General features: G+C 29.7%; 1 protein-coding gene across 2 annotated transcripts in view; it reads right to left on the reverse strand.

Moving 5' to 3' along the window:
• Positions 1-13,887, reverse strand: part of LOC136974406 (dynactin subunit 1-like) — a 77,578-nt gene that overhangs the window by 26,025 nt on the left and 37,666 nt on the right. For both annotated transcript variants that reach the window (XM_067269274.1, XM_067269273.1), the window contains exons 11-17: positions 13,771-13,872; positions 10,137-10,346; positions 9,943-10,042; positions 8,497-8,582; positions 8,302-8,429; positions 7,616-7,730; positions 40-93 (exon numbers count right to left, since the gene is read on the reverse strand). In XM_067269274.1, the coding sequence (XP_067125375.1) occupies positions 40-93; positions 7,616-7,730; positions 8,302-8,429; positions 8,497-8,582; positions 9,943-10,042; positions 10,137-10,346; positions 13,771-13,872 (795 nt within the window). The remainder of the gene's footprint in view (positions 1-39; positions 94-7,615; positions 7,731-8,301; positions 8,430-8,496; positions 8,583-9,942; positions 10,043-10,136; positions 10,347-13,770; positions 13,873-13,887) is intronic.

Here is a 13,887-nt window from a genome sequence, read left to right on the forward strand (position 1 = left end):
AAAAAAAGCATTATTAAAATAAACTAGGGGCATACTAACTTGAAAATATGAAACAGCTTTATGTAGAGTTTCAAGCTGTACGTTTTCGTCCAACTAACAAAATAATTTGTAAAACACTTTTATTTTCTGTTTTAATATCAATTAAATTTACAATATAGCAATATAAAAAAAATTTAGATTTTATTATGCATTAAAATATAAAATCTTATATTGCATAAAATTCAATTTGTGAGGTTACTTATTAAAAATAATCATCACATTTTACTATATGTAAAAAGTTATTCAACCGTGCTTTATATACAGTTTTTTTTTTACAAGAAAAATTTAAAATAATACTAGCTTTGACACTGGAAAGATTCTGGCTTCCATCTTTGAAGCTGGTAGAATGCATTGTTAATGTACTGTTATAATACCATCTAAAACAATTAAAGCTGTCAATTCAAAAAGGGGCCAATGTCCAGAGGACCTACTTTTTCGGAAAAAGGAAAAACCAAAAATGAATTTTATAAACTGAAAGATAGCTTTTGTGAGTGGATTAAATGATAGGTTATACTTAGTTTGTTCATTTACCAGAGGTGGAAAATAAATTTTTGGCATGGTTTTTACAACAATGGAAAACAAAGATATTGGAATTCAACCAACTTTGAACTGAACAAGTAAGACAGATTATCTTGCAAATTAAAATTATTTTTATTAACTTTTTAGTGTATTCCCATTTCATTTCATATGCAGACAACTTTATAACATTTTTCTGAATACACGAGAAAATTTCATATACAGCATAAGTGTAGGAATCGCAAAAACGCGTAAAATGTGGTGAATAATTATAAAGTTCCGAAGTCGGAAAGTTTCGAGAGTCAAATCGTGTCAGGAACATGTGTTGGTGATGTAAACCAGACACGAAAGAAACTCTCCCAAACTTATCCTAAAACAAACGCGACACGATAATGAACGACCGAGGGGATGTCAACCGAGAGAGAGGGAGCTTTGTCCAGGTGCTCGTGTACGAGTGTCGGAAACGGGAAACAGAGGGGGGTAAATGGCCACCGAAGCATCTGGCGGACCGCGTGAGGTCAAAAACGTCAAAGAGAGGGCCATAATGGCCGGAATATACGAGCACGAACTTCAAAGACTCCGTCAACACCTCTCGGAACTCTCCCGACCCAGATCGGTCTCCAGTTTCGCCTAGAAACAAAAGAAATGACCAATCGGGATAAGGGAGAGGAAGAATAGAACCAATCAAAAGGGTGAAATTCAGGGGGGAAACTCCTATAAAACTCCCAAGTCGCAAGGTCAAAGGTGTGGACCCTCCTTCCGTCGTTCTTGGAAGAAGTGCGGCAGTTCTCCTCTGGACCAGTGTTACCTCATAGACGCCAGAACCTACGTCCGCCAGCTGGTGACCCCCGTCCAAGCCACACGTCCAGTGCAATAGACAGTTCGTCATCCCAGCCCCGGGCACGCATCTTCGGAAGACGGACCGCATCCGACTACCGACAACCGGAGATCTCTATCACCACAAGAGTCGATCTAGATCGCAATTTGTACCAATAATATGTAAGTTAACTTAGTAGTTAGAATAAACGGTTTTGTGTAAGACACTTGTCATCTTTGTCTCCTACCGCCACCACCCACATACGTTTTCGACCCTAGGTTTTCCTGACGCGTGATTAACTGTTTTCCCCTGGAAGTCGGCGGCCTTACATAAGTGAAGAAAGCTAGGAGTAACATCCTTTTTACTCAGTCTTCGTCTGATGAGCCATGACTGGCAGTTTCATCACTCAATATACTAATTAGAGAGTTTTTTCATATCATGAACTTTGATAGCTTTAACCAGTATTTTCAGTTTCATACAATCAACAGCTAACTTTGGTGTCATATTATCCCACAACATGCAAAAGCTGGAAGCAAGTTCATCACTTTGACCAAGCAATAACTTGCTTCCCATCATACTTAATTAATTAAGCACTTTTCTTGAAAAACACAGAAAGATAGCTGTCAAAATCTTTGGAATCATCAAGGTGTCAGTTCAACTACATCAAAATGATTTTTCACAATATCTATCCATACCATAGGAGTTTCTACTTTTTCCATCTTTTTCTGAATGGCAGCAGAGCTCCTATAAAAGGGCAAGCAACTATGACCCCTTATTGGAAATTGTTAAGTTATTTCCTGAAACCAACCTGAAATACTTGCATGAACATGTATTATTCCGATTCTGACCAGGATACCCATCACTGAATAAGAACAGTTTTTTGACACCAGAAGTCAGAATATTCTCAATATAATGATGAATACTGTATGTGTAACCATAGATTAACATTGCCTTTTCATGTTTTTGTTTATATTTAATATAAAAAAAAAACTTTACTTGTAAAAACTATTCATTTTGTATTAGTCAAAAATGCAAACAACTTTTGGAAAAATAGTCAGCAAAATCAAGTCATATTTGAATTTTTAATTGTTGATTTTACACTATTCAGATGACAAAGAGAAACAACTGATTCAACATATCTTTTTAAAATATAAACGATATGGTTAACCATGTTAGCCATGGCAATAATACATTGGTATTAAAAACTTTATATACTGTACATGCTAGAAATTGCTATAAATCATTAACACAAAAATAACTTCTGTAATGTTATACTTAGTTTCCAGTCCATATAATGAAATTAACTGATGACATATTATTAACACTACCAATGGCAAAACTGTACTTTTGTTTTCAGCAGACAATGTCTTACAGTCATTATGTCTGATAAAAGCAACTGGCATGTCAAAGATGTACTGTAACTGAGCAATGTATATAATGGGGCACAGTAAAATTTGGCCAAATTTATGTATGGACCAATTATTTGGATGCTGAAATTGAACCATACGATAACAAAAGATTGAAGCAAAACTTAAAAACAGCAAAAAGCAATATTGCTCATCTGTGGAAGGCTTTCTGTGAAACAGGAATGCTATAAAGTGATAAACAACACACACAACTGAAGACTGCTAATATTGATGCAATGAAGTCAAAATGAAACTTGAAAAATTGGCTACAAATCATTATGAAGTCACACAGACATAAATTTCTTACCAAACTGTTACACAACATCTGAATAACAAAAACGAAAACAAAAATAATACAAACGAAAACAAAAATAATACAAACAAAAACATTATTATTCATTTTAAAATCAATCATTTGTATTTGTATTCTAAGTTCTGTTGACAAGTCAGATATGACTGAAATCAGCAATACCATTTTTCTGTGATATCAGTCATGCCTGACTTTTTATATCCCAATATAATGGCCCAGAATTTTCTGGAGTTCTAATTCTCTTGATATTGGATTGTAATCATTATTTTATATGGCAAAAGTCATAAAGTGGTTATTATGCAGTGCATACATACAAATGAGATAAAGAGGTGAAGGTGTTATGATGTAAACTGAGATCATCCACATTATGCATGCACACAGCTGCTCATCTTAGATACTGACACTACAACTAGAAAAAGTATAGCAATGAAATTATTAAATATTGGGCTGCAATTTGAAAAAATTGAAGACCTAGAGATTTCCAATGTCGTCCGTCCATCTTTCCTTAATCTCAAGAACGAAGTTAGATAGATGAAAGACAAGACCAGATATGGAAACCTTAGGGATAGGAGGCCCCAATTAACTATATAAAAACTTCTGATGCTAACCATAAGTCATGTTATTTCAATTAAATTTTTCCCCGAAAGGTGTTAGATAGATGACTGGTGTGACTCTATTGTTAAAGGAAAAGTATGATATACAGTAGAAGCCACTACTAATTTGAGGTTTAATATATTTTAAATGAAATAAATTGAAAATTGCATTTGCCCGGCATTGTGAAGATGTCACAGTAAATGATTGCTTGTTATATTTACATCTTACATTATAATTTTGACTAATTTCTTTTTATGGATGACGACCTATATTTTATAAATCAAATAACAGTGTGTTTCCAATTTAAGTCTCATAGTATACAAGAAACACTCTGGAAACTCTTGTTTATTTTACATACTTTTGTTTGTCTGAACAGAACTGTTCACTTTACTCCAGGATTCTTCATTATTTCAAATATGCTTTACAGAAAGAGTAATAGACTTTCGTGAGAGCTGTTAAATAACTTAGTGCTGAACATGCATCAGCAATATAATTTTTCCACAGATGTTCAAGAAAGACATATTCCATACTTAAGTACCTTCATTCTTAGTAGCTATCTGTTAAAATTAAAAAATTTGTGATCATATGTCAGATAATAAATTTGTATGTTCTACATCAGTGTCCTCAATATTGTCTATATGCTCATATTTGATTGGAATAGTTACATAAAATCTATTGATCCTGACAGTCAGTACACTCCATTTTTCCAAATTGTTAATGATTTATTTATACTTATTTTTTGCATTGTTCCTTAATTTTAGAACCCCATGTAAACATCAATAAAAAAAATTTAAAAGCTGAGCTTGAAAGTTTATCCAAATAAAACAGTGAATAAATTTTAAATTTTTATTTTAAAAAATTTGACAAGTATTTAAATAATTCATAATGTATTATTTTAAGATTTAATAAACTGTTATTGTGCATTTTTACAATATTCTTTTGAAATATGAAGTAATTCATAATTCAAGAAAACTGTAAAAATTAAAAAATAAAACTGAATTTAATTTTATTATCCTTATGAATTATATCCTTTTATATTATTTTCCTAATTTCATTTGACTAATATATTTACTTTTTGTATTACTTTATAAAAATATAAAGAAATAATCAAATACACCTAATTCTGTTTTTACACAGTAGATACATTCCCAAAACTTTCGTGTAAAAACAGATACTGTCCTTATGGAGGAACAGAAGATTGGTTCCAGATCTTAAAAACTTGTAAAAATGAAATACCATATTTACTGACATATAAGACAATGATTTTATTCATTTTTCACTGCTTCAAAAACCTAGGTTGTCCTATAAAAAGGATTCTTTGCATTTTTGCAATAATTTTTGTGAACCATGTATTTGCATTTTTTACCAGATTCTCACCTTCTGGTGTTTAAAAAACAAAAGTATTTTATCTGGGTTGTTTGAATTGTTCTTGTATATTGTCAGGAGTAAAGATGAATAGCAATAGGATAAGTAAAGCTTTTGAATTGAATTCCAAAATTACACGGGAGACCTATATAAGTTTCGATTCATTCCCACATGAAAACAGATGATTACTTGGAAATCAGAATTCAGAGAAACTCATAAATGTAATCGACAAAGAGTGAATTCAAGTGTTAAGAATTGGCATAAAAAGGTTCCCAATTGTCCATCTTTACACAAACAAATTATGTTGTCGATTTTACAAGATTTTTCCTTAAAGTTTAAAATACCAGTATTTTTGCAGGACAATGTGTGCATATTTGTGCATTTGATATTTTATTTGTGATTAAACAAAATAAAATTAGAATTGTATTAATAAATCTCATTTTCTTTATTTTGATCTTTAAAGTCACATCTTGTCCTATATGCAAGATTGTCTTATATGAGAGTAAATACGGTAATAAACCAATTGATACAATAAAATGTGTTTAAATAAAATAATTCAATTTCAATTAATAAATTATAGAAAGAACAATTGTAGTTTACTTACCAGTAAAATTTAATAAAAACTTTTATTCAAATTTTTCAATTGAATATCAAAATACCTCTAGCTTCTAACATCAAACAGCATACGAAAATTATTCCATATTAAAAGAAATTATTAGAAAAAACACAATCTTACAAATAAATTGTCAAATTTCAAATTAAATTTTTTTGACTGCTCCAATTGAGGTTAAGACCAAAATGAAAGATCAACTTCCACTACAAACATTCAAATAAGTTGTAAAAAAAACTACCAAATGTTAACATTTACTTGAGCATGTACCACAACTTCAAATGCAAATTTGAGAATCCGAATCAATTGACAAAACAAAAAAATAATGTTAAATTGTTACTAGGGCATATTATTTTATTATTTTCTTTGTTATCTATACAAATTTCGGAATTTTTCCACCGAAGGATGACTATATTTCCTTTCCCACCGTTAGTTTCCTCTCCATGTGGAACTCGAATCTGAGTCAGAGGGGAACTAAAGACAAAAGTTGCCAATTGGCGAGAAAAGTAACGTGACAAGATGAAATAAAAAGAGGGCATGAGAACAGAGGAATCGTTCTATGTTCCAGCCTCCCGCAGAACTCGAAAGCCTCCGAGTCCTAATGAAGTCTCACCGGCGCTGGCTATCCTATCATCGACACAAGTCTGCCACCCATCCAGGGACCCATCAACGATCCCCTTCACGAGGTATGGCGACCCTTATTCTGTAAACTCTCTCTCGGGTTAGGAAACAGCATGTTAGCACATAGTGGTATCTATGTGGAAGGTTGTAAACGTTCCCTTTGTTTGTTAATAAACTCTGTTTGTTATTTACATGGTGCTTTTTATTAGAATATCGTCTTGGTCTTATCAACAAACCCATTCTCCTCCTCCACTCAACCTAACAAACAATTAAGCCCGACATCTTGGGACAATTAAATTCCAGACCGGAAACCACCATCCTTGACAGTGGGCAGGTCTCACTGACCTGTTAGCTGAGAAAAGGAGGTACGACTCCATCGACTTCCCGGTACCCACACAAATCTAAAGGCTGCCACAAACAAGGCAATATCGAAGAAACTGGTCAAAGCAAATTTATTTGATCATTGCCTGCTTGATGGCCATTGATTGCCTGTCATTGACTCAACATCACTTTACATCAGACCCTTCAATGAAAAGTAGGCAGTTTGTTTGACACCTCTTGGATCCAAGAAGTTTGATTTTTTTTTGGGTGGCAATCAGTGACATTCATGCACACTTGAAAGTTTGCAAGAAAAGAGCATGTGTCATAAGCCACAAAAAAGGTGTGTATTCGTACTTCATGTTTCTGCCATGTCTTTGCAATGCTGGGATTACAAAACAGAGCTGTTTGATAAACTTTCATAGGAGTAAGAATATAAATTATTTAATTGATTTTATTGAAATTTATAAATCTACTGGGTCCCTGATTTCATTTTCATTTATTTATTAAATTTATGACAAATAGATAACAAATGCAAGTTGTCATCATACTTGTAGATCATCATTTTACAAATTACCAAGCAATAATTCATAGAGGGTAGACAAAATGTTCATTGGTTCTGTAAAACTTCATCACGAGTGATATCACAAGTGACAAATTTGCCTGATCATCAAAGCAAAACAGTCAAATGACCATAAAAATTACCTCTGATGTCAACAGCATTGCCTAGTTTGCAGTGGCCTTAGAACTTTCTTTTAAAAAAGTAATTTTCTAGAAAATATAAATATTTTTTCTTAGAGTCAAAATTAAATAGAGATTTTTAAAAGAAAAATTCATTGAAACATGTTAGATTGAAGTAAATAGTATAATAAGATAACAATCTGAAAAATATTTCAGTTAAATCAAAACTGTACCAAAAAACAAATATTGGATGAATACAACTACAAATAAATACACAGTATAAAATTCAACTACTTCAGTTTTAAAAGTTTACAAGCATTACTTTATTCAATTCATACCTGATCTCTTTTTAAAGAATCAATATAAAAATCAAGAGCCTTTTCTTGAACTGCCATTTCTGGATACAGAGTGCCTATTTTCATGAAAAGTTCCATACTGCATGTATTTAATGCACTAGAAACCCAAAAGAAATAATTATATAATTTTTTTTTTAAATTTTAAACTAAATTTAATGATATAACCGATAGAAATTAATGATCATATACACTATTTGAAGAAGTGTGCACAATTTTTTTCTAAATCATCTTATTTAGAAAAATTTAAATGCAATTTTTAAAAGCAATGTAAATTTATTTTCATTTATTTTACATTATAGTTATTAAAATATCATTTCATTTAAAAAATAACAACAAATTCACGTTCTAAAAATAGAAATTTTAGAACACAAAATTTATTTTTATCATTGAAAATTTTGCATTCATCACTGTATCCAGGCTAATGTCTTACTTGCTTCATCTTTCTTATACTATAATTTAATGTGTGCACAGACTCTCTTCAAGCAGTGTATGTAATGATTAATTTCTATCAATTACATCATCTATTTTAAAAGACATTATAATTTATATTTTACTTAACCATAAATACTGCAATTAATTTTTATTAAAATTGAAAATTATTATTAAGTATATATATATATAATTTTTTTTTTCTTTGAATAATATTAAAAATACAATTAAAATTTCACCTGATATACTGGTGTAAAAAGCTTTGTAACGTATATAAGTGAACAAGAAGGCGACAAGCAAAAGTAAACTGATCCAACTTATGTGATTTTAAAACAATATCGGGCTTAATTTCTTCTGTCAGTTGAAACTGGAATAGTAATCAGTTTGCTGAACGTTTTAGAATGAAATAAAAATGCATATAAAATGAGAAATACCTTATCTTTCACTTGCGAACTTAGTATTTCTGCTTTGCTTACTATCCGAGGAACTAAAAGCAAAACTAATGTAGCATCATGATCACCTGATAAATATAAAAGTTGATCTGTTAAATAATTTCATTTAAAAACAAACAAAAATGTTTATTAAAATAAAATATAAAAAAAATAAAATAAACTAAAAATAATTTAAAGTTAATTAGCTGCAAGTTATAAATTAATATCTTAAATAGATCTAAAACTAAATGACTCGAAAGTTAAATTATTTTTTTCTGAAAATGTTTAGAAAAGAAAAACAGAAAATGTTTAGAAAAGAAAAACAGAATTTCATTATATATATATATATATATATATTTTGAAAGAAAGCTTTCCTGACAAAGTTTGAGTGATACAAGCAAAAATATTTATTAAATATTTTATTCATTTTAATTTTTTGTATCGTCAGTTATGTAGAATTGTTATATATTTATCCCATTTAGCTTTACTCATTTAGCCAACAGGCTATTAGAGCTTTAATATTAGATAAATTATTACATCCTTTTTTCACATACTTTTTATTTCATCTTTGCACATCTTAGCAATACATTTCCTTCAAATGATTGTTTTCTATTTGAAAATATGCTCATACCTTTTAAATTTAAAAACATTAATTCTCTTTAAAGAATGTCTTTATTCTCTTCAAGTTCAATACCAATTTTTCAAGAAATTTACAATTCTATTGGCCAAATCTGGCCTAAAGATAGTCAAAAACATTTCCAATTAAGATTAACAGGATTTTACTTCCATAACAAACAATAATAGAAATATATATTGTCCTAAATATTTAATTTGAATTTTGTTCCAATACAAAAATTCTTCTACACTGTTAAAAGGATATAGAATGTTCTAAGCTAAGGATAATTAGATATTTGACCAAAATCATTTCCTTTGTTTAATAGTAACTGTTAGCTTCCTGAGATAAGTAGTAATTTACTTTATTCGTTTGTAAAGATAATGTCAAGTTTTGTGAACTTTCACAAAAATTTCCTTGTCATTTGATTGAATTTACAATCACTACCCATACTGCATTCAAATATATAAATGTGGATTGAAACAAATTTTGTTATTTAATCAGAACAGAGCTAAAAAAGTTATCATTTCACGTAAAAAACAGCATGCAAAGTTTTATCAGTTTATGTCCAGCTTTTTCATCTATTAGAGAAATTAAAGTTTTATTATTTTAATAAAAAATTACTTAGGGAAATGTTTACTATCTACTATATGGAAAAAGATCCTCAATATAAGAATAAAAATTACATTTGATAAAAAAAACCATTTAATTATAAAAATCAATTTAAAAAGTTAAACTAATGCTTGGTAGTGATATTTTTATAATAAAATAAAATATTTTTCTCTTACAATTAGAAATAAGCATTGAAAAATTGAAAAAAAAAAATTTTTTTTTACCTCCTCTTGCTAAAAAACTATCAGGCATAAATGAGCAAAGATAATTGATATGTAGATTAGCTTGATGTATTTCAATTCTTCTCATTTCCATTTCTATTGCCTACAATTCAAAAGATTTTAAATGCTCAATTATTAATGTTCATTTAAATTTATGTTAAAAGTTTAAGGTTAATTAGAAAAATTTAATTTTATACCCTTGCAAAGGCTTTAGTTTCAGCAAATTTGATCTTGTAATCAAAGTTTTCTGCAGGATTGATTTTTGAAACACGGTCAGATTCTTTTTGAATTTGATTTCTTAATTCTTGATTAGATTCTCGTAAATGTTCAGTTACATCTCTAAATTTCTGTATTGTCTGCTCATAATCAGTCAATGTTTCTTGCATTGCATCCAATTTACGTTGAAACTGTAATAATAATAATGTTGCTATATTGAACAAGTCACATTGTTAGAAAGTTTCTAGATGTTGACACATATACCAATTATACACAGCTTAATGTTACACTTATATGGGTAGCTATGCTTTGACTTCAGTCTGATTTGGCACTGATATCAGCTGAACATCACATTTGCGACATAACAACAACAATAGTAATAATAAAAATAATAATGTATATTAGTTTGCAAAGCATTTATCTTTTGAACATAAAGAAAAAATAAGATTTAATACTTAATAACGCCTTACATTAAAATTAATTTTAAAATTCAAATAATAAATAATTTTACAAATAAAAATGTTTTTCTATTCTTTTCAAAACATAAATGTCTAATTTTTAAATACCTGTTTCTTTAGGTAAAAAATTTCAAATTCAACAGGTCAAGAAAAGTTACAACCCGCATGAGAACCAATTTTACCATAATCACATATATTATTTATTTTACTATATTTTGTAAGTAAATAAATCTGTTTTAACTATATATAGATAACAAGAAGAGTGAATATATATTAATACACATATGTATTTACATTAATGACTTGTATTATTTATTTATTTTGATTAAATCAATTCGCATTAAAATTAACATGAGTTTTAATATAGTGTCCCAAATCTACTCAAAAACTTTATACATGGGTGATCAGTTAACAAACAGTTTGGTTAATGAACAAATTGGATAACGAACACTTTCATGAAAGATTTTTATGTTTGGACAATGAACACCTCACAGAACAAACACAAGAAGAAGTGACGTAAAATAATGAATACCGATTGGTCTTCCCTTGTCTTCGGGCAACAATTCGAAACTTTTTGGAGTGTGGGAGATGTTGACATCGACACTCAACTCGGTATATACTGATCGAATAGTATTCCTCCAAACTTTGAAACTCTCCCTTATAAATCCATCCTTTTATTATTCTGACAGAAAAATTTTTTTTATAGTATTTGTGAACTGTTGGGTGGCATTCATTAAATTTTGCATCAATTTTTATTTTCAAAAGGTGAGTGTATAATAGCAAAAGTAGAGAATGGACAGAAAATGTCTGATGTTGCTGGGCAGTATGGTTTAAACAGGTCTACAGTAGGCCACAGTTCAATCTTATCTAAGAAATTAAGAAGACTCAAGCAGCTAAAAGAGTAACAAAAATCACATCTGAGAAAAAAAGAACATTGAAGAGCTCATAATGGAACCCGAAACTGATCTGATGACAGAAGAATGCCAAGAACTCTTGAATAAAGAACACCAAGTAACTTGGCGAGATATGTTTTCTTCTGAAAAAGAGGGTTAATGCCAACATCCGCTATTAAAGATCTTTTGAAGAATTAGGAGGATATCAAAACAACAGTCTTAGAATGACATCCAAATCAAGTTGAGGTAAATAGGCTTAGGAATCTCCACAACCACAGTGCTATTAATTACTTCCGAAAAATCCTGAAGAGAGAAAAGCAATCGACATTGGACAGATTCTTTAACGCCCCACAAACAGAAAAAGCATGACTGATAAAAATGCAAGACTGTGTATATATGTATTTTTATTATTATTATTATATAAATAAAACATAGTAAGAAAGCATATAATTTTTATTTTTTGAGGTCTTCAGAATGAATTAATCAAATTCCCATAAAAACCTATGATAAATCAATAATCAGTTAACGAACAATTCCGATAGCAAACAAAGTCTTGGAACGAATTATGTTCGTTAACTGAACACCCACTGTATTATTTAATTGTCAAAATAACTGATAAATAAAATAAAGTAAGATCTGAATAAAATCATACACTATAATTTCATATCTATAATTCACAGATTATGTGTTAAAAAACCCTTATGGAATCAATAGTCTAGATTATAGGTTGCTAAATATAATCTTTGACATTATTAAAAAAAAAGCTATGAAATTATTTTACTTTTTGTCATATCAAATCTTCATCTTGACATGATAAAACTTGGGAATGTGTCTTCTTGTTGTCTACATGTCAGACAGATGCAAAAGACAAAGACACAAACACTTATTCATTTATATTTGTGAATCAAATAGTGTTATTATATGAGGGTCAGCTTTCAAAACACACATGCCAAAGTTTATGTCACAATTAAGTAAATGGAATATATACAGTAAATACATAGTTCCATACAATAATAATAATAATAATAATCCAATATTAATAATATAAAAGCTGTCGCATGCACATGAATTTCTTATAGCTCCTGCAATTTTTGTCCAATCCAGATGAATTTTGGTTATATTCTTTTTATGTTCTGACAGAAAGTGTAGGCTAGTTATTTTACAAAAAATATTAATTATAGAAGAAGCATTTTATCAATTTCAGATCAGTGATTGCATTTAAGTTGCAGTGACTTCAGTGACCTCATTTAGTTTGTGCTTGACGATGGAATTTTCCTTAAGTTGCATTTTTAAATATTTTGGCAAATGGCATATTTTCAACTTACTTAATTAAATTTAAAATTAAAAAAAAAAGAGAGCTGCGTTGTGTCACTTCTATAACAAATTTTTAAAAAAATCTTTCCATAGTGATGACATGATGTTCTATTATCCAATAGAAAGTAATGATCTAACGAACCTGTTAGCTTCAATCTCTACTTTCTCATAGAAATTATTCTGACGTGGGAAACTTCTAGTAATAATATAAAAGATGGCAAAGCAGATAGTTGGTGAGGGATTTGAGGAATGCAGACATAAGATGTAGAGTCTGCATACTATGCCAACAGCTGTAGAATACAAATGAGGTAGGAGAATGTGATAGTTACAAAAAATTTATATGACAGCAAAATGGAAAATGAAAAGAAAAATACCAAAGTGCCAAAAACAGCTTATGAGCTTTCAAAAATATATAGCACTATTGACAGCTTGTGCAAAGAGTTGCAACAATCAGAACCTATTCCTGAGTGAAATCCAAAGTTTATGCAAGCTTTGGAAGCAGCCTGGCTCTTGTATGCCAAAGTCTTGAAGAAAATGTTGTACTCCTCGACAATCATCTTAAATTTAACACTAATGTTCCTATTATTATTAAACAAATGAATAGAATAAACATTAGTTGTTATTATTTACTTATTGAATCATCTACAAAAGTTTAAATATTCCTGTTTTAGCAATGTGCTTTAGCTCAGTCACATTGGCTTGACCCACAGAAGCCTAACTGAATTTTCCCATAGGCTTTCCTATTTGGCATTTACAAGATTCCCAATAAATCTAACCCTTCTGAATGCCAAGAGTTACATGTATGTGTTATTTTTTTTAATTATTTTTGCATAAATACAAATATTTTTCAACAGTTATATTTGCTACTTATTTTAAATGTAAAAATTAAACATAATATATAAAAAAACAAATTATGACTGTGTTAGTTAACTAAATAAAGAGAAAATTACTTCAGAAACTTTAACATTTGCCATATCTACTTCTTCTCTTAATTCTAATTCTGTTTCCCTTGCACTTTCTTGTAACTGTTCATTGATGTCTTGTAATCTTTCCTGATAATGAAAGCA

Source organism: Centruroides vittatus, unplaced genomic scaffold (genome assembly GCF_030686945.1).
Source record: "Centruroides vittatus isolate TY-2023 unplaced genomic scaffold, ASM3068694v2 contig_349, whole genome shotgun sequence".
Taxonomy (NCBI): domain Eukaryota; kingdom Metazoa; phylum Arthropoda; class Arachnida; order Scorpiones; family Buthidae; genus Centruroides; species Centruroides vittatus.